General features: G+C 42.3%; 1 protein-coding gene across 2 annotated transcripts; it reads left to right on the forward strand.

Moving 5' to 3' along the window:
• Positions 1-320: 320 nt before the first annotated feature.
• On the forward strand, positions 321-6,854 carry LOC141622928 (uncharacterized). 2 transcript variants are annotated; one of them, XM_074438957.1, is made up of 4 exons: positions 354-540; positions 3,273-3,456; positions 3,540-5,953; positions 6,201-6,854. In XM_074438957.1, exons 3-4 carry the CDS (start codon positions 3,602-3,604, stop codon positions 6,486-6,488), a joined length of 2,640 nt encoding a protein of 879 aa, XP_074295058.1. In that variant the 5' UTR covers positions 354-540; positions 3,273-3,456; positions 3,540-3,601; the 3' UTR covers positions 6,489-6,854. The 2 variants fall into 2 exon arrangements, with proteins under 2 accessions (XP_074295057.1, XP_074295058.1); XM_074438956.1 differs by having other exon boundaries at positions 321-540; positions 3,273-5,953.
• Positions 6,855-20,616: the final 13,762 nt, after the last annotated feature.

A 20,616-nucleotide genomic window follows, 5' to 3' on the forward strand; every position in this document is an offset into this window, starting at 1 on the left:
GTACTCCCTCTTATTCATAGTAACTCACTAACTCTCACCTTTTAAAAGGGCACGCAAATTAAGGGAGAGTTATTTTATTGTAAACTATTGTGGTAGTGTAAGGTAATTGGAGAGAGGGAAGGTATTATTGTGGGGTAAGATGATTAAAATAAGTATTGTTGTGGGGGTAATGTGATTAAAATAAGATAAAGTATGAGATTGCGGAGGTATTGCTGTATTGTTATGAGGTAAGGTGATTAAAATAAGTATAAAAATTTACGGAAAAAGGGAGAGTTATATACTTATATGAATAGATGAAAAAGGAAAGGGGGAGAGTTATTATGAATAAGTGGGAGTACTATTTGTGCTTCCTCAGATCCTGACACTCGCTCACTCTCTTCTTTATCTCTCACCTGCTTTCTGCATCTCATCTGCATATTCTCTCTCTTCTTTTGACATTTTCTCATCACTACTACCTTTTCATTTACTCCTTTTTTCTCTCTCCTCTTTCACCGACATTTTCGCCGTATTTTCCGGTCACTTTTCCGACGTTACACTCCGGTATCCTTCTATTTTTACTGTTTTCTTTCTACTACAATTTACTGAGAAAATGCGGTAATTTTTTTTTGCTGTAATCACCAAATTCACTGTGTTCTGTGTGTATTTAATGTTATTTCTAGTGTTAGTATGCTTGATTAATAATTGTCTTTACCATTTACGAGTAAGTCTTGTGTGAGACCGTCTCGTCTCATATTCAGATACTGTGAGACATTACAATGTAAAAAAGTACTCCTCTGTCTCAATAATTGGTTTACCTTTGATTAAAATACTCCTCACGAGAATATGAAAGGTAAACAAATGATTAAGACGGAAGAAGTAACTATTTTTGACAATGAACTTATCATGATATCGTCTCATGTAAAAATGAGCGAGTGTAGGCTTTAAATGATTAAATGAACTTGGAAGTTGAAAAGTAGAGAAGATTATAATATACAATAATAATAATACGCCGTATAATGTAGGCGTTAAATGTTAGTTTCCTGAAAAATTGGCCAAAAATCAGTGACTTTGTTGATTATTTGTTTTTGTCTATTTTGCGGATTTATAATTTCATTTGTTTTTGTAATCAGAAAGAATTTCTGATTTAGGTACGCGGATTAGTTTATGAAATGCAATGTTTAGGCGGAAACTTCATAGGATGAAGTCGATGAGCTTAGGACTTTAGCTGTTATCATAAATTCTCATGTGAGACGTTTTTAAATAACGTTAATGAAAGACCTTTCACGCTAATTTAGTGTGAGACGGTTGTTTGTTATTTAGTTGGGAGGTAAGGTTACTTGTATTTGGAGTAGTATGACGAGAAGTAAAGTTGCATACATCATCTAGAACTTGATCTAGTTACTTAAACCTTGCCAATGGCCGTCGTAGTCATCTTGGTTGTTTCAATACTAGTTACATGTGAGATTGTTTGCAATCAAAGAAAGGATTTCTAAAGGTATCTTGTAGTTTGATTACAAAAGTTACATGGAATTCGGAAGTACTCCACTAAGTATTGGGTGGTTACTGGTTAGTGATATGTATGATTCAGTGGCAGAGCTATGATTCGATGTTAAGTAGGGCTAAAATATGCACTGAAAATTTTAACGAGCGGATTTTCAAAGATATCCTCTAGGTTTGACTGCAGAAGTTACTTAGAATTTGAAAGTACGAAGTGTAGGCTACGATTAAGTGGCAGAGTGAGGATTCGAAGTTAAATGGGGGTAAAATATGCTCCGAAAATTTTATGACAGCGGATTAGTAACACAGTAATAAATCGAAAATTTTACCTTTCTTATTTTCACTGTTTGGGAAAACGATAGCTCCTGCTAGTCCTGCTACCTCTCTTGTTCCGTCACTGTTATGATTTTAGTCACTGTTATGATTTTAGATTTTTCTCACTTTCCAAAATTAGTTTAATTTTTGTGCTTCTAGTATTTCTTGAAATTTAAAATCCGGATGTGGATTGAGATAGCTTAGGTGGGTGTAATAGGGGGTAGGAAGATCTTTGTCATTATGTGCTAGTTGTAATCAACAATGGTAATTTCATCTTGTAAAGAGGGTAACGATTTAGTGGTGGAGTGAGGATTTGAAGTTAAATGGGGGTAAAATATGCATTGAAAATTTTATGACAGCGGATTAGTAATGTAATACAGTAATTTAACGAATAGTTCAAAAATTTTACCTAAAAATTTCTTATCTTTCACTGCTTTGGAAGACGATAACCTCTGCTAGTTTGCTACCATCTCTCCTTCCGTCACTGTTATGATCTTAGATCTTTTCTCACTTTCCAAGTTTTGTTTATTTTTGTGCTTCTAGTATTTCTTGAAATTTAAAATTTAAAATGTCACTGTTACTCCTCGCGTTCCGTCTCTGTTCTGATCTTAGATCTTTTCTCACTTTCCAAGTTTAGTTTATTTTTGTGCTCCTAGTATTTCTTGAAATTTAAAATTCGGACGTCGATTGAGATAGCTTAGATGGGTGTAGTAGGGGCCTAGAGGGTTTGAAGATCTTTGTCATTATGTGCTAGTTGTAATCAACAATGGTAGTTTCATCTTGTAAAGAAAGGTTGCTTTATGTTAATTTTAGGAGTGATTATGGACCACATTTCTTTTTTCTTATCTTCATGATTTTTGGGTTTTGTCTTTATGTTGCTGGAATTTGTTTTCTTTTAGGTGTACCAAATCACACAAAATATACTCACCAGTCACCAATCTAGAATCTAGATCACTATATTAGTGACCCGGTCAATGTTCATGAATCATGAATTATCATGACTTGGGAGGCATTAAGCTATACTATTACGCCACTATGATATTGATAAAGCTAGTGCCATCGAACTTTTTGCTTGCTTTTGTACATGAATGTGATAAGAAATTTGTAGGGAAAAGGCGTTCTGTTTACTAATGTAAGGGAAAGTGCTGTAAAGTTTGTAAATTATGAGTAAATACATGTACATGCATAGCAGTTGTGTAATCAACTTCTTCTGCAAGCTGCCTCGAGTGCTTTCCTATCTACATATGCTTCAATAGCTTAGCTTATTAATTGAGTGAATTTAAGCAGTTCGAATCACTAGTCAGAGCTGCAACATATGTATTTCATCTGTAGATGTTTATCTTTATTCCCTGACAAATTTAGTCACTTATTTACTTATTTATTTTACCCGTCTGTTACATTTTGGGTTACAGTGTTGAGCTGCGGTGCATTTCAGTTTGCTGCTTCTATTTGTTCATGATTTTCCTTTTGCTTATGAGCAGTGTGGAGCAAGCACCTGCAGGAGCAATGGCTGTTTGATCGCTGACCGTGTATGACTGCTGGTTTTAGCATAGAAGCACCAGCATCCCCATTCTAAACAATGGTACCCCTCAGGGATGGAATGGATACGGGTGCTACAGAGACCACGCGCAGTCGGCATGCCACTAAGCTACTAGATATATTAATGTCAGATAAACCCCACTTGTCATATGCTGATTTTCATCATGAACTTACGAGAAATCCTGATGCTCCCTTACCTAAATATGTAGGTAGTAAACAAAGACAAGTGTTCGAGAGAAGGAACCTTAAAGAGGAAGAACTAGTTAGATACATGTCTAATTTGCCGAGTTATTTGGAGAAAGGGAAAAATTATCAGGAGAAAGCACTGAGCGTTGGTGTTCTTGACTGGAGGCGTTTGGAAAAATGGCAGTATAGTCAAAAACATATGCCGGCTAAACATAGTGCTTTTTCTCCATCTAGTAGCAACGCTTCTCTCTTTTCAACTGATGACTCATCAACCCATTCTAGCAGAGACCAAATTTGCTCTCCTGCTCGTCAAAGATCACAACGTATCTCTCTGCAATCTGCGGCTAAAGCTTCACCAAAGGAAGATCATGTTCGAGATGCTAAATCGTCAACTGGAAGAAGCTGCACACCGGCTCGTCCTGTAGTACAAGGCTCCGTGCATCAATCTCATCCCCAAAAGGTATATGCTGGGGTAAAAATGCCACATGAGATTGACGTTTTTGGAGGAAATACCCATAAATTCAAGGACTTAACTGCTAAATTTAAGGACTCAACTGCTGTCACTGGTAACCAGTTAAGCAGACAGCACAAGACTTTTAGTGCAGTTTGTGAAACAAAAGGGTCAAACTTGCAGTCCTCAAAAATCGAAGGAAAGTTGATCCCGGATAAGTATGAGGCAACACCTACTTGGAAAGGTAAAAAAAAGATTCAAGATGTGGAATCCGCCAAAGATATAGGAAGGTTTCGAGAAACCAAGTTAAATGCAGCTGATCGAGGTTACTTTGAAAGAGATAAACCAGGTATTATAATCATGCCTAAAGAGCCACGGGAACATACTTGCTCCAGTTTTACTGGCTCAGCCAGTTTTACTGCGAATGACCGGTTGTCTATAGAAGCTGGTGAGAAGTTTCTTTTAGCAAGAAAAAATCTCGAGGGTAGACGTCCATCTAGCAATGATGGCTGCGACCAGATGAGGTCCACAGCATCTAGTTTCCAGCATGAATCGGGTGTCGATATTTCATCGCGAGTACCACATATCTCTCTTCAGTCCACAACCAACAAACTTCAGACTTCGTCCTCTATTAGTGTGCAGGGTATCAAAGTTCCTACTGAAGCACCATGTGTGGCGTCTGTTCCCACTAGGATGCTTAGCAGTCCATCTAGGAGCAGACATACACCAGAGAAGAATCCAATTGCATCAGCAAAGCCTTCTGAGGAGTTGGATGCTAGAAAAACCTCAGAGTCCATTCCAAAAGCAAGAAACCCGTCGCCAATACGTAGATTGAGTTTTGCAATGGGAAAGATGGTTAAAAATGTTGGGGTCAGAGATAACTCACCTCTTCGCACGTCAAATTCAAGAGACTGCATCACAAGATCTGGGTTAGATGGAGCAGATCCTTCTTTGTTAATTGATAATCCTTACAGTAATAAGTTATCAACTAATCATAACAATAAAGGTAGGTCGAGTAGTCCTCTAAGAAGGTTGCTCGATCCTCTTCTTAAACCCAGAATGTCCAACTGCTCCGACCCATCAAGCAAACAAACTTCGTCGAGCATTGGTGCCACGAAATCATGTACTAAGCCGTCAGATTCTCGTCCTGGAGATTCTACTGGAGTGCATTTGAGATCTGCAGGCGCTAGTGATGCTCACGACACTTCAAAGAATGGTCTGTCAACACTTCAAGCTCTTCTGCAGATATCATTCAAGAATGGACTTCCGTTGTTTACTTTTGCCATTGACAATGAGAAGAACATTTTAGCTGCAACTGTAAGGAAGTCAAGTGCTCCAGGAAAAGGTCACCATAGCTGGATTTACACATTTTTCGCCATTCATGAAGTCAAGAGAAAGAGTGGAAGTTGGTTGTCCCACGGAGGGAAAGGTGGCAATCATGGTTATGTTCCTAATGTTGTGGCTCAAATGAAGGTCTCGGATACTTTTAGTTCTTCCACTATCAAGCACGATAATGCTGATGTGGCCATCTCAAGAGAATTTGATCTCTTTGCTGTGGATTTGGGACAGGAAGATGAATATTCAACGGACTTTCATCCAACTAATGAGTTGGCAGCCATTATTGTCAATCTTCCACGAAACACCACGTTCAGTGATAATCAAGTTGACAATTCTAGCTTTGACTGGTTGGGTTTTTCAGAGGGTTCTATAAGTGAAAACTCACAGGTGAAAAGATCCAACAATAATTCTCTTTTTAGCTTGAACTCGAGTACAACTGTCGTACTTCCTGGTGGGATCCATACAGTGCCTAGCAAAGGAGAAATATCGAGACTGGCTCAGAGATGGAGATCGGGTGGATTATGTGATTGTGGTGGATGGGATTTGGGTTGTCAGTTGAAAGTCTATACCAATAAAAAAGAACATTTAACCAAGTTTAATTCTTTTGGAATTGGCCAGAACAACGAAAAGCTTCAGCTTTTCTCACAGGTATCTCCTTGACATTTTATAACCATCTAGTCTCTTGTGAGACGATCTCATATAACCATTAACTCGTGGAAAGATAAAAATATAAAATCAACAAATAATTACCATTATCACGAGACCGTTTCATATGAAAATTTGTGTATCACATCAAAGTTCAAAATTGTGGATTGACCTTGATTTATCGTAACACTTGGACGATTCTATAGAATCATAGTACTCCTTACTAAGAAAATCAAACTGTTTTGTGCAGGTCGGTCAAGGTGACCAGCCTGTTTTGAATATGGCACCTTTTAAGGAAAGGATATACTCGGTGGAATTCAGTGCATCACTCACACTCCTACAAGCATTTGCTGTAAGTTTGTCCTTTATAGACTGTCGGAGACCTTCCGAACTGTCAGAGCCAAACAATGTGCCTGTAAAGGTCCCTGGTGACGTTGGGGTTTCTGAGGTACCGATTCAACCAAAGATGTCAAATCAGGCTGAAGCCCCTGGAAGATTCGTCTCATATCCACCCCATTCCCCTGTTGGAAGAGTCTGAAACCTAATTTTAACCACTCTAATCCCCCATATTGATCTAATCATTCAGCAAAGATCTATATACATATATTAATAATATGCCCTGGTCCTCCAAATGAGAGCATTCTTAACAAAATTGAAGGATCTATTCCTCTAAGAGGAACAATGGCTCTAACTATCGTAATTGCAAATTTCCAACCGTTTCTTATATATTAATAGTAATAGTAAATCATGATAAAATGTAAGAGAGTAGCTAATAGTGTCCTTTGTAGTTGGTACTAATGAAAGTAGTAAAACTATGTTGATGAAAACTGTAAAGTATGCATTTCAGGATGGTAATGTGAAGTCGAGTTAGATAATTAATGTAATCCGTAATTGCCTTGTTAAATTCTGTTGGTTGAGATATCGTCTCTCACAAGTAGTATACACGATATTTCTGTGTTAGCTGATGTTCCAAGTGATGCAGAATGATTCTGTATTTCTGTTTGTGGCTCTCCATGTTCTGCTGCCTGGTTTAATTGTTTGACTTTTTGGTACATTGGATTCCTGCCATGTCTAGAGGCCCTCCCATCTATTCTGCCTTACAGAGACTAAATTCTCGTCGGAGTTATTCAATGCATCGACATTTAATATTTGAATGTGTTTGCCTGACGCAGTCTTTCTCGTTCTATTCGATTTTACATTACGATTTACGACCAATGTTATATAACAATAGACCATTTTCATGTTATACACACATTTGTGTACTTTATAAACGATGAATGACTTTGTTGTATGATTGATAGATTTGATACAACCATTTTACACAGATCTAGTGGGGTTTGGCCTAACTTTTAGAAGTATTTTTGGACTTAAAAGCATTTTTTTGACTACAGACATCATTAATTAAAAGCTAAAAAACAAATTCTCAAAAACTAAAAAACCTTTTTTCCCCCCTAAAAATAGAAGCGCCAATTTAGTGCTTCTAGTTTTTGAAAAACGCTTTTAAAAATTAAGCTTGAAAGCAAAACCTCATTTTTAATATGTTAGACTAAACATGCTCCTAAGAGTTTTAAATTGTTTATATTTCTATTTTTGCCAAGTCTTTTTCACGGTAAATGATCACAATATTCTACTCGTATTATAAACTCCGACTTAATGTTTTTTTTTTTTAATTATTTTGAGTAGACCTGGCAAACAGATCAGGTCGTGTCGTGTTCGTGTCAACTTTAAACTGGTCATCACCACCCCAACCCTAACCCGACCCAATTACATAAACGGGTCATTTGTCTCAACCCTAACCCAACCCATTTAATTTTTCCATAACCCAACCTGACCTGTATAACCCGTTTATCTTTTAGCAGATCATTTTTAACCCATTTAACCAATTTAACCCAATAAACTAATAAACTAAATTAAGCTTTATAGCCCTATTATGCCAAAAATGATGAATGAAATTGCATATTTTTAAGTTGTTTGTTTGAATTATTGATTCAATCCAAATATATTATGACACTTTTAAATAAACGGGTTATTCGTGTCGGGTTCGTGTCAAAAGAGCTCAACCCTAACCCGACCCATTTATATTTCGTGTCGTGTCCGTGTCGACCCAATTACTTAAATGGGTCACAAAGTCCTAACCCTAACCCACTAACTTCATGTCGGGTTCGTGTCGTGTCAATAATTGTCACCTCTAATTTTGAGTCGGGATCCTCTCCATTTATATCTCCATTATGCACTTCATTTTCTCCATTTTTTCCTTAATCACAATTATATCCATCAACAAGAAACTTAGAGGAGAAATACAGAGTAGATCGAAAGAAATGGAGACGATCCCGTTTCGTTTATTTTATCCAACTTCTAAACGTACCATGTCAGGAGTTTAGCCAGTTAGCATCACTCATGGGTGTCATCCATGAATTGTGAGGCTTGTGGGCTGTGTCTCCCTTGTGACGGATGTATTACCCATGTGGATAAATAAGACAAAACAAATTATTATTTGTTGGACCTTTAGTCCTTATTAATTGTTTTGATAATGACAGTAATGATTTGTATGTGGACTTAATATATAAACATATGCGTGTAATTGTGTGTGTAAGTTTTAATTTAGAAAGGAACAATTACAAAGACGCAAGCTTGAAGTTTGGACCAAGAAGGTACAACTTCAATTATACTTGATCGATGTTTTCAAGCGAGATCAAGATTGGAAATCAACCACGAGACTCAAGATGAGAGACTTGTGAAGAGACGATTCGTTTACCGAAGATTAGATAGTATAGGTCGTCATTCGGTAATGGTTTTACTTTGTTTGATTTAAAGGTTAATGAAGTTATGACCTAATAGACATAACTTCATTGCTAGACAAAAATAATGCGTTAATTTTTGGAAAATATATTTTTAATGGTTTATAAAAATAAGAGAGTATTTATTTTAATTGGAATTAATTAATTAGAATTTAGGTTAAATAAACTATTGGTTTGTAACACGATATTTATATCGTCATGCAACCTAGGGCTTTAACTAAATTCTATCTCGATTTGTTGCGGGCTATAGAAGCAAGAAGTGGACCGAAGGAGCCCTAGAGGCCGGCCAAAACCTAGGTGGCCGAACCCTAGGTGGGCCGAACTCTAGAAGGCCGAAACCCTAGGGAGGCCAAACTCCTCCTTCCTTTCTCTTCTTACTTGTTCATCAAATTGTTAGTATTTATTCTTCCAGAATATTCCTATGCCCTAATTCCATAACATTCCAAACCCTAATTCACTCTACTATAAATACTCTCATTCATTCAACATTAATAGTTGACACACACATCTACAAATTTCAGGAGAGAAAAATATTTTAAGCAAAAATCATTTGAGCTTTAATTCTTATTTTCCAAATTTGCTTATACAAAAATTACGCATCAAATTTGTCAATCACTCGAAGAAAAATCGTTATAGGATACTAAGTACACAAGGATAGTATACTCACTCGCATAACGTGAGATTAGTATTTGTCGTTGTACTTTTCTTATTAACGTAAGAGCAACCTAGAGTATTTAGCGATACTCAATCTGAGTTATAATCATATAGTTGATTATACGAGTGGATTGATAATTTTTGTAATCCGGAGAAAGGTACTAAAAATTATTAATCGAGAATAGTGGACGTAGGTTTCGACTTGTGAAACTGAACCACTTCAAAATCCTGTGTGTCTCTCTTTCTCTCTCTCTTTATTATTGTTATTTCGATTTTGCATTTATTGTTAATAATTTAATTAGTTGTTTTTAACCAATAAAATCAAGTAATTAATTTATATCATATATTTCGAAAAAGCGGTCATCGTTTTTGATGGGGCATATTCTGCACCGCTGACCAAGTCAACACATTGAGCAAGGTCAAGGGTATTCACAGCAAAGTCAACGACTTAGACAGTCTAGCCGGTGAAGCCCATCGGCCTGTCACGTGGGTCTCGGCCAGACATCTAGCCAGCCGGGACACAAATCTGCGTACTCATATCCAAGACCCTCGGCCAGCCTGCCACAGGTCCATCGTCCGAGGGTATAACGGTCTTTTCACCTGATAGCCATTTGGCCACTTGGCCACTACGTGACAAAAGGTGAATGCCTATAAATACTCCTCAATCTTCATTAAGGGAAAGATCAAAAAATTGACCTAATAACCACTATTCATCTGGTAATATCTTCCTTATCTCTCTACAATACACTCTTAGCCAGGTTACAACAACCTCTCTCTAAGTTCACTGACTTGAGCGTCGGAGTGAGTACGCTCGGCCAAAGCCGAGCCCTCAGTTTGTTCATCGTTTCAGGAGACCGCAAGGAGGATTCAAGCAAGGACATCATTCTACTAGCTACGAGTGGTAACAAAACACCGCTTTCCGGAATTAAACCCGAACAATTGGCGCCGTCTGTGGGGAAGGCAAACTAGAAGCTAGTCACATTCACTCCCAAACAACAAAAACAAAAACACAAAAAACCCACCCAAAAAGCTAAGATGTCGAAACAACAAGTAGTCGTGACCGACGAAACCGAGCTACACCAAGATGATACATTTCACCATTCTGGAGTAGTGCAACCCTCCACCGGCGGAGTAGTCCAACCGGAATTCGGAATGCCGATAATACCGGACACACCGCCGTCCGCCAACCAGGTCACCATCATGGGACAGGTGGTTGACGTAGCAAAACTGAAGACACTCCTGGACCTGGTGGGAGTACACCGGCTCACATAGGCACGCCGACACGAGCGGCGGAAGCCGTCCCGGGAGGCGGGGCCCGTAACGTGACTCCAAGAAACTTGAACGGAGCACCGGGAGAAGCAGACCCTACCAAGACGCCGGAGGAGCCCAAAGTGGTCGTGGTGAACGTAAGTCCTTCTCGCACTCGGGAGAGGACATCGCCGCCGCAACACCGACGAGGCACACCCCGGAGAGCGGCCGAAGCCCGACTCAGAAAGTCGGAGAAGAAGCCCGAGCCGGGAGAAGAAGTCCTTCTCGCTACGAGGAGAGAAGCCGGACTAGGAATGCGAGGAGTCGGTCGCCGCGTGTCATCCGACACGTGGTCAAACGACCCCTCGTGATTATGTCCCGGACACCGCCGTGCCAACCAAGCCAAGCCGCACAAGGCGTTCACATACAAAGGAGACAAGCCGACCCAACCGACCACGCCGAGGCTTTCGAGTCTTACATGTCGGTATGGGAGCAGACTGATGAGGTCTGGTGCCGAGTTTTCCCAACGACTCGCATGGGATGGCTGGCGGTACAAGGGACTTCCCGACGGTTCGTATATCTTGTTTCGCCGACCTAAAGGACGCCTTCTTAGCCCAAGATACTCTTGCAACAAAAGGACGGTCGTGGAGACGTCGGACCTCCTAACTATCAAACAGGAGGGGGACGAATCTCTACGAAGCTATATGAAGAGGTTCGACGGCAAGGTCCAGCAGATTCGGGAAATCAATCCCGGCGGCGGCTTTCGACCGATGAAGGGCCTCCCAAAGGGAAACTTAAAAGACGAGCTCATCAAGCACGGGGCCGGGCCTAGACGCTGCGAGGAAGATGGCCGACCAGGCCATCAAGGTGGAAGATTACCACAAGACTGGGTAGGCCCGGCCGAGGCCGAGCCCTCGAGAGGAAAAGCCGCCGGGATGATAGTCCGGATGAGAGGCGCCGTGACAATAACAGGTCACGATCCGATGATAAACACCGTGACAATAACAGTCACGGTCGATAGATCCGCCAAGAAACAGGCCCGACGGGCGCGGTGGGAGTTCGGGAATGTTTTACCAAAGGCATTACCATGACAAAACCCCTCTCGTCGCATCGGCCGCCAAGGTCTTCGCCCGAGCGAAACGAGGGCCGGAAGTGGGAACGGCCTCCCAAGCCAAAAGGAGACGGTGACTCAAACCGATCTTTGCGAGTACCACGGTTGCGCCGGCCACCTCATCGACAACCGGCATCGAAGAATGCCATTGAAGAGCTAATCCGGAAGGGGAGCCTCGACAAGTATGTGGCCAAAGGCCAAGACGACGACGCGGCTCGGATAAGACATCCGTTTTTCAACGGATAGGAGTTATCAATGTAGTAATCGGAGGTAACGAGAACGGTGGGTCCGCTCATGGGCACAAACGGCACCCGAACGAGCCGTATCGGGCTATCAACTTTGTGCCCAACGCAGCGACCGCCGCCTCCAGCGTTCCCAATATGACTATTGGAGGGAAGGACTACGAGGGAGTCATCGCCCCTCACAGCGACCCACTCGTAGTCAACTTGGAAATATCCAACCACCTAGTGAAGAGATGTCGATAGACACGGCGCCTACACGAACATCATGTTCGGGAGTGCTTCCGCAGACCTCGCCCGAGAATCAAGGACTTGAGCCCCGCGCCCATCCACTATACTGACTTCTCCGGGTGGCCCGGTCCCCCGGGTTCAATCAAACTACCGGTGATGTTCGGCGAGGGGAATGCGGCCAAGAATGTCCTAGCCGAGTTCGTCGTCATCAACGGCTCATCCGCCTACAACGTCCTAATAGGCCGAGTTACTCCGAGCGATGCCGACGCGGTGATGTCCATCCGAGCCCGACACTAATGTATGTCTCGGACGGGGGAAGCGCATAAGCTCGTCTCCAAAGACGAGAAGGACGAGGTGGTCAACATCCGGATATCTCGCCGAGAGGATGCAACATGCAATCCCTCAAAGTGGCGAAGCGATCGAGAAGGGGAAAAGCTCATCCTCACAACCGAAGGGCGACCTTATGGATGCAACCGACGGCCTGACAGGGAACAGCGCCTCTAGATAAGGCATTAGGAAACCGACAGACCTTGTATAGCGCCGGAGGTGCCCAAAAACAGTTGTGGGCATCCCGACGCATGTTAATATCGAATGTAAAATCGACCAAGTCCCCCATGAAGATGTCCATTTTCCCCACAAATCACTGGTACGAGTAAAGAAGCCGACGCCGTCTCATACTGTCGATTCGACAAGAGCGATCGTTAAAAAAGCCGACGCGTCTCATCCGTCGATTCGACAAGAGCGCGATCGTTAAAAGCCGACGCCGTCTCATCTGTCGATTCGACAAGAGCGGATCGTTAAAAGCCGACGCCGTCTCTCACTGTCGATTCGACAAGAGCGATCGTTAAAGAAGCCGACGCCGTCTCATCCGTCGATTCGACAAGAGCGGCGATCGTTATGGAAGCCGACGCCGTCTCATCTTGTCGATTCGACAAGAGCGGCGATCGTTAAAAAAGCCGACGCCGTCTCATACTGTCGATTAAACAAGAGCGGCGATCGTTAAGCCGACGCCGTCTCATCTGTCGATTCGACAAGAGCGGCGATCGTTAAAAAGAAGCCGACGCTGCCGTCTCATCTGTCGATTCGACAAGAGCGGCGTCGTTAAAAGCCGACGCCGTCTCATCTGTCGATTCGACAAGAGAGCTAGATCGTTAAGCCGACGCCGTCTCATCCTGTCGATTCGACAAGAGCGGCGTCGTTAGGAAGCCGACGCCGTCTCATCTGTCGATTCGACAAGAGCGGCGTCGTTATGAAGAAATGTAGCGCTGTGGCGATCACCCCAAATAGTAGGCGCTTGGCGATCACTTAAAGTGGTAGACGCGCGTAACACGCTATCCAGGACGCTTGACTCACACTTTGTCATAGACAAGAGCGGTGTTCCCCATGAAGAAATGTAGTCTTTGTGGCGAGTCACCCCAAATAGTAGACGCTTCGGCGATCACTTAAAGTGGTAGACGCCGCGTAACACGCTATCCGACGCCGACTCTTCTTGTCGTACCGACAAGAGCTGATCTCCATCGAAAGCGAACACCGCGACGATCGCGGCCAGTAGCATAGATTGATAAACAAATCAAAATGCCTTAAAAGCGTTAAAAACAGTTGAGATGCACACTCTAAAGCGCTCGGCCAAGCCAAGGTTCAAACAAAAAGAGACGCTCAATTAATAACGTAAGAGGGCAACTCAGACAAAAACGAGAAAAGACCTCGGCCAAGCCAGAGGCAAAGTGGAAACACTAAATACCGTTGAGACGCTCAAAAGAAATAAGGCAAAGACCTCGGCCATACCGAAGGCAAAAGAAACGAACTCTTATTTATAATAACAGTTTGCAGGCGAAAAGAATGGAGATAACACAACCTACCAAAGGATACAAAATACAAGGAGAAAAGCAAAAAACTACAATTATCATTTGAAGCACCAAAGGATGGCGGGGAGGAAGGGCTTAATAATCGGCCCCGAGCACCAAGCAGATCTCTTTGTAAACTTGCTCTCATCAAGCAAAGACATGATGGTATGTGAGGAGGACAGATCGGATCCGTAAGCTTGCCCTCATCAAGCAACCTATGCCTGGTGCGCACCGTCGATAGCGATAGCCGCATCTTCTTCAATAGGCAACCCAGCGGCTTTCCTAGCGGCCTCGGCTTTGGCCTCGGCGTCGTCATCACCGCCCTCATTTTCTCGGCTTCCTCCTTGGCCACCTTAGCCCTCTCAAGAAGAGCGCTTTCTCCGCGGCCGCCTCTTTATCAATCTTTGCCTTCTGACCTCCTTGGCCTTCTCCACCATGGCGTTCTCCTTAGCCTCGAGCTTGTCATCAAGCGACTTGTCATATCTACCCCACGGAAAGGAACCATCAAGAGGGAAAAGCTCCTCGATCACTTCCTTAGCAGCTCCTTCGGCCAAGTCCCGAAATTCGGGCGCACGATTGGGAAGCATGACGGTTTGGAGCATCTCAATGTCGGCCTCTTCTCGCTTGATGATGGCCTCTTTGCCCCGAACCACCTCCGCCCTGGGCCTTAAACAGGCCCTCGGATTCGTTCCTCTTTGGAGATAGAGGTCGGCACGCCCTTGAACGTGGTTACACTTCTCCGGCGACTTCGCGGCCTCGGCCGCCGCAGCCTCGGCCTTGGCTCTCTCAAAGAAGGACCTCTTTTTCGGCGTCCTCCCGAGTTTTCTCTCGGCCCAAGAGCGCCTTCTCAAGCATCTCCCCTAAGCTTCCGCTCATTGAGGAGACCCGGCTTGCCGACGCAGCCCACCGCTTAGCGGCATTACGCTCATGAACAGCTCGAGCCACGGCCTTCTCCTGCTCCATGAGACGAGCAGCGGTAACCACGTTCCACCTTGCAAGCTCCCTAATTAGCTTCGTGCCTTCCTCTATAAGCTGGGAGACAGAAGCCTTCTGGGATGAAGGGACGGTGGTAACAATTTGACCCCCAACCTGCGGCTGGGAGGAGGAAGCCTTCTGGGATGAAGGGTTGACGGTGACGCCTTGATCACCAACCGCGCGAGGTCCCCTCCACCTACCGCCCAACGCGAGCAGAAGCGCTGGCCGGGGCTGGCCTACAAAAATTTAATAAAGACGTCGGTATCAACGTATATCGACATGTCGGAAGCTGTCATCAGGAGCACCCAATGACTCGGCTAAATTTAGGCCACGGAATGAATAGGTACCGTGCTTCGCCTTCTTGGCCGGAGGAGGCACTTCCTTGCCAACGGTAGAGGCTGCCTCCTTCCTCTTTCGGATAAGGGGAGATTCCTCCGCATCGGAGTCCCCTCGAAGGAATATCAACAACCTCCACCTTTTTAGAAGGGGGGGTGGGAGTTGGAGCCAACGTCGACGCCCTCGCCGCCGAAGACACTGTTTTCCGCGTCCGACGAACAACGCCGCCGATAACCTTCGCCTGAGCCTCCTCCACGCTCAAGCCCCTCAGCCGCTGCTCCATAAGATCACCCGGCGACCTCCTACGGTCGTGGGTTTGAGCCTTGGGATGCAAGTTGGCAACGGTCCCATCTTTGTGCGGCCCATTCTCTAGAGAAGATCCTCGACAAGCCCTTTCCAAAGTGGTGCGAAAGAAACAAAGAAAGAGTTAAGTAGAGGAAATAAACCGGAATTCGAGGAGCAAGAGCATTAAGAGCGGCGATGGGCCTCACACCGACCCCACTCACCCTGTGCTAGGGCCGGTATGAGGCCGACATGGCAGAGCGGCTCATCCTGAAGGATGATCTGCGTCGGAGGAATCCATCTTTTCGCACACCCACTCTTGTCCACCTCAAAGAGCCTCATTGCCAGCCTCTCATCGTCCTGGAGATAGACACTGCTAGCATCCATTTTGAGCTTCTTCCGGGAAACCCATCTATCGTGCTCCGCCTGAGTCTCACACCGCAAGTTAACTCGGTCTTTGGAAAAAGGGCGGCGGATAGTCATCCCAAGCACCTTAACGTACACCCACCGGCCTTCACCGATCCTTGCAAGAAGAAAGTTTGTTGACAGAGACATAACCCGGCTCCATCTCCACGTTGTACCATCCGACGCGCGAGAAAATGGTTTGAGATGGTGAAGCGGCGGAATAAATTCACCGTTGGGGCCTCTCCCTTGAAGAGACAGAGCGGTCAAAGCCGATTATGGTCCTCATAGCCAACGGGTGCGGTTGTGCAACGGCAACGTTCATGGCTCTAATAATGGCCATAACGTGCTCATTCAACGGAAACCGGAGCCCATACTCCAAATGCCGCATATACACGCCGGTGTGGCCCGGTGGAGGGCAACAGACGGCCTGACCCTCCTCAGGGATAACAATTTTGTATCCCCTACCGAAGAAAAAATGGCCCTCGAAAAATTTCTCGCTTGAACAATGGCGAGCTTATGAGTCCAAGCACGGTCAGAACGGACCTTACAGGCGTCGCCGTGATCCATAACATACTGCCTCCCTTCGTTGGGACGAGGCCTTTCCTCTTCATCACCGAAATCATCACCAAAATCGCCATAGGAATCAGAGTCCTCCCATTCCTCAAGAATTTGAGGATCAACTTCAGGAGAAGGAGACCTAGGGCCCCCCGACGCGGGTTTACTAGGTCCAGCATCAGCAGAAGACATGTTCACAACAAACTACAAACGAAATAAAAGAAAATTTGTTTGATTACCTTAAAGAAATACACTCGCCGGATCGAAGACCGAAGATTGGAAGAATAGAAAGCCCTTGAAAGTTTAAAGAGAGGAAGATTTTGGGAGAAATTTTTGAAAATTTGAGGAAATGAAATTAATGGCCAAAATCACGGAGTAACTACCCTATTTATAGGGAAAAGCCCATGAAGAAGGACCAATCGGGGCTGACCCATGAAGCGTCAACCAATCAGCAAGCGGACACGTGTCAGACATGCAACAGTTGAATGTCAATCGTTGCAACAGTTGAGTGTCAATCAATGCTACAGTTACCAAGCGTATTCAACACGCCCATTCACATCTCTTCGCCTGTTCATCTCCCCCAACAAATTATCTAGGCGCCAGCTCTCCGCCGGCTACATGATCGACCAAGCCATGAAGCACCGGCCGGGGGCAATCAAAAATAACCGGCACTCTCAGCCCTGGTCTCGGCCACCGTCACATTATTTCCCACATCGGATACCCTTTACGCATCCATGTGGAGGGGGGATATATGGTACGGCCTAACAAGAACCACGCCGATGCTTGAGGAAGAAGCCGATACCAAAATTTTGCAAAAATACTTGCGCAGAATATACGCTCAACATACATCGAAGCCCATACCACGGCATAGACTACGCTGGGGCAAATTGATGGGGCATATTCGCACCCACGACAAGTCAACACATTGAGCAAGGTCAAGGGTATTCACAAAGAAAGTCAACGACTTAGACATCTAGCCGGTGAAGCCCATCTACTGTCACGTGGGTCTCGGCCGGACATCTAGCCGGTAGGGACACAAATCTGCGTACTCATATCCAAGACCCTCGGCCACCCTGCCACGGGTCCATCGTCCGAGGGTATAACTGTCTTTTCACCTGATAGCCATTTGGCCACTTGGCCACTACGTGACAAAAGGTGAATGCCTATAAATACTCCTCAATCTTCATTAAGGGAAAGATCAAAAAATTGACCTAATAACCACTATTCATCTGGTAATATCTTCCTTATCTCTCTACAATACACTCTTAGCCAGGTTACAACAACCTCTCTCTAAGTTCACCGACTTGAGCGTCGGAGTAGAGACGCTCGCCAAAGCCGAGCCCTCTTTGTTCATCGTTTCAGGAGACCGCAAGGAGGATTCAAGCAAGGACATCATTCTACTAGCTACGAGTGGTAACAAACACCTGCTCTGGAATTAAACCCGGAACAGTTTTTAATACTCAATTCACCCCCCCCCTCTTTCGTATTCGATCAATAGACTCCACATTATTCCTTAAGCATTCTGCTTTTATCTTATCTACACATGAGAGTTCTTGATCCGTCGCAAGCTTTCGACGGATATGCAAGTCAGAAATGAGAATTTGTGATTAAGAAGGACCTTCCCTGTCCATGTTCGTCCTCTTGCAATCTTCTTGTCACGTGACTTTTTTTTTTTTTTACTAATACAATGACGTTACTATTATAAAGGATAAGTTTGATATGATTAAATAAGATTTACTCACATGACTTAATCAGTGCGCAAATCTTTTGGTAGAGAAAGTTAAAGTATACTAAGCTATGCTTTATGCGGCACTAAATTGATGCTATAGGATGCAACACAACATCGCACATGGTAATCAAAAACTACAATTATATACTAATGAACTTTCTTAACCGTACCATACATCGAACTTGAGACTAAGGCCCTCTTTTTTTTCAAGGAGTTAAATTAAACTGAATTTACTGAATAAAATTGAAGCATGAGTTAATTTAAGTAGAGCTTTGCTAAACTAAAATTGAATGGAGGCGTACTCAACTAAAGAACATGACTTAAGAGAGACCATATTTCTAGGACCGAAATTGAAATGAATGGATGTGAACTAACTAAACTAATTAAAACTAAGACCAAAAGAACATGGCGCATAACTTTGTTAGGATTAATAAGAGGGATGATTTCTTTTAAATATACTCCGCATTAATTAGCTTTAAGAGTAACCAATCAATTGACTTTTAGCATGGTGAAATGTGAATATGTATGTATGATGCCTTCGTTGTTACCGTACTTGTTAGCTAACTAAGCTTAAGCTCGAGCTCGGTTTAGCTCGTTGCCACCTCCGCTGATCGCCTGATCTTAGACCATTGATATGCGATTTCTGGATGCAAGGAGACAGAAAGTAAAACATGTACGTGTGAATTTATTTCTTATTTATACTGAGAAATTGTTTGCCTGCCTCCTGGCTTGACATTAATTCTTTTATTAATTATTAATTATTATTCCACTTTTTGATATCCTATTTATTATTATGATTGTAACATTTCAATGAAATGGTGACCTAAGTTTAGCTGGAAACTTACCTGTTATGTTTTGAATGGTTTCTCTATTATTGGAGGCATGTTTTCCTTTTGGGCACCCTACTGTTTACTCCCTGCTGCTCATCGAATGTTCTTAGTATCGGTTTGACCCTCATAAATCGGGTTCTATTGATTATCTACTTTAATATCTCACGGGAATATTTCCTAAATCTTCTCACATTTAAGTTATTAATGTGTATCTTTAAAGCATAAGAATCCTAACAAAATTTCCCGCCTAAGTTGATTTATCTCTAAATGGGCCTTACTTTTGTCATAATTCTACACCTTAGCTAGGCTAAAGTTTTTAGCCTAAATAATCAAGTTTGTTGTTTGCACCATCCCCTTGTACTAAAAGAATAAGAATTCTCTAAAATTTTCTCGCCTAAATAAATTTCGCTATAAATGGGCTTTATTATATCATATCTGTAATTGGGCTTGTATTATACCATATCTGTTATTGGGCTTTCATTATATTATATTTACATCTGTATTATACTGAACTTTTCCTTTTCCACTGATTAATAACTACAAAACATCCCCCTTATACTAAAAGAATAAGAGTTCTCCAAAATTATCCGCCTAAATGAATTTGGCTATAATTGGGCTTTTATTATATCATATCTGTAATTGGACTTTTATTATATCATATCTATAATTGGACTATTATTATATCGTATCTGTTATTGGGCTTTCATTATATTAATTTTACATCTGCATTGTACTGAACTTTTCCTTTTCCACCGATTAATACAAAATATTAATAATAATAAATTTACAATTAAATTTCAAATTGATTTAAATTTTTTTTTTAATGTTTCTATCTAAAATATAGCGCATTCGCGCGAGATCATACTAGTTAATAATAATAAATTTACAATTAAATTTCAAATTGAGTTAAATATAAGTTTTATAATTATTATCTTCTTTAATATTCCTATTTAAAAAACCGCGCATTTGCGCATGATCTATACTAGTTTATGACTAATAAAATAATAACCACAAATAGTGCATAGATGAGTTAGTACAGTAATCTTGGGAGATATCTTTTTGTAACTATGGAAGGTTCTATAAAACTAGAAAATTCATTGGTCTCAAACAAGAAAACGTGAATTCTTTTTAAATAAGGAAGATATTGATAATTTAATTGTATTCACTAAATAAGAAAATTAGTAATTATAATGTATTTCATTATATAATTCTTTTCATTAAAGTTAATCTTTTCTTCAAATTATATAATTTTCACTGAACACTAAACTATAATATTTTAATTAAAATATAAATAATATAAAACTATAAAATATTAAATCTTTTATTGATCCTATTATTTGAGAATGACTTGACTCATACTATGTATAAACAAAATTATAAATCGTTTTGATTACTTTCATGAAAAAAAGAATCAGAGAATTTTTAAATT

This window comes from Silene latifolia, chromosome X (assembly GCF_048544455.1).
Source record: "Silene latifolia isolate original U9 population chromosome X, ASM4854445v1, whole genome shotgun sequence".
Taxonomy (NCBI): Eukaryota; Viridiplantae; Streptophyta; class Magnoliopsida; order Caryophyllales; family Caryophyllaceae; genus Silene; species Silene latifolia.

Coding starts and splice junctions, on each gene's coding strand:
- LOC141622928 (XM_074438956.1), top strand. CDS start 3,371: ATGGTACCCCTCAGGGATGGAATGGATACGGGTGCTACAGAGACCACG. Junction 5,954..6,200: donor AGCTTCAGCTTTTCTCACAG/GTATCTCCTTGA, acceptor TGTTTTGTGCAG/GTCGGTCAAGGTGACCAGCC.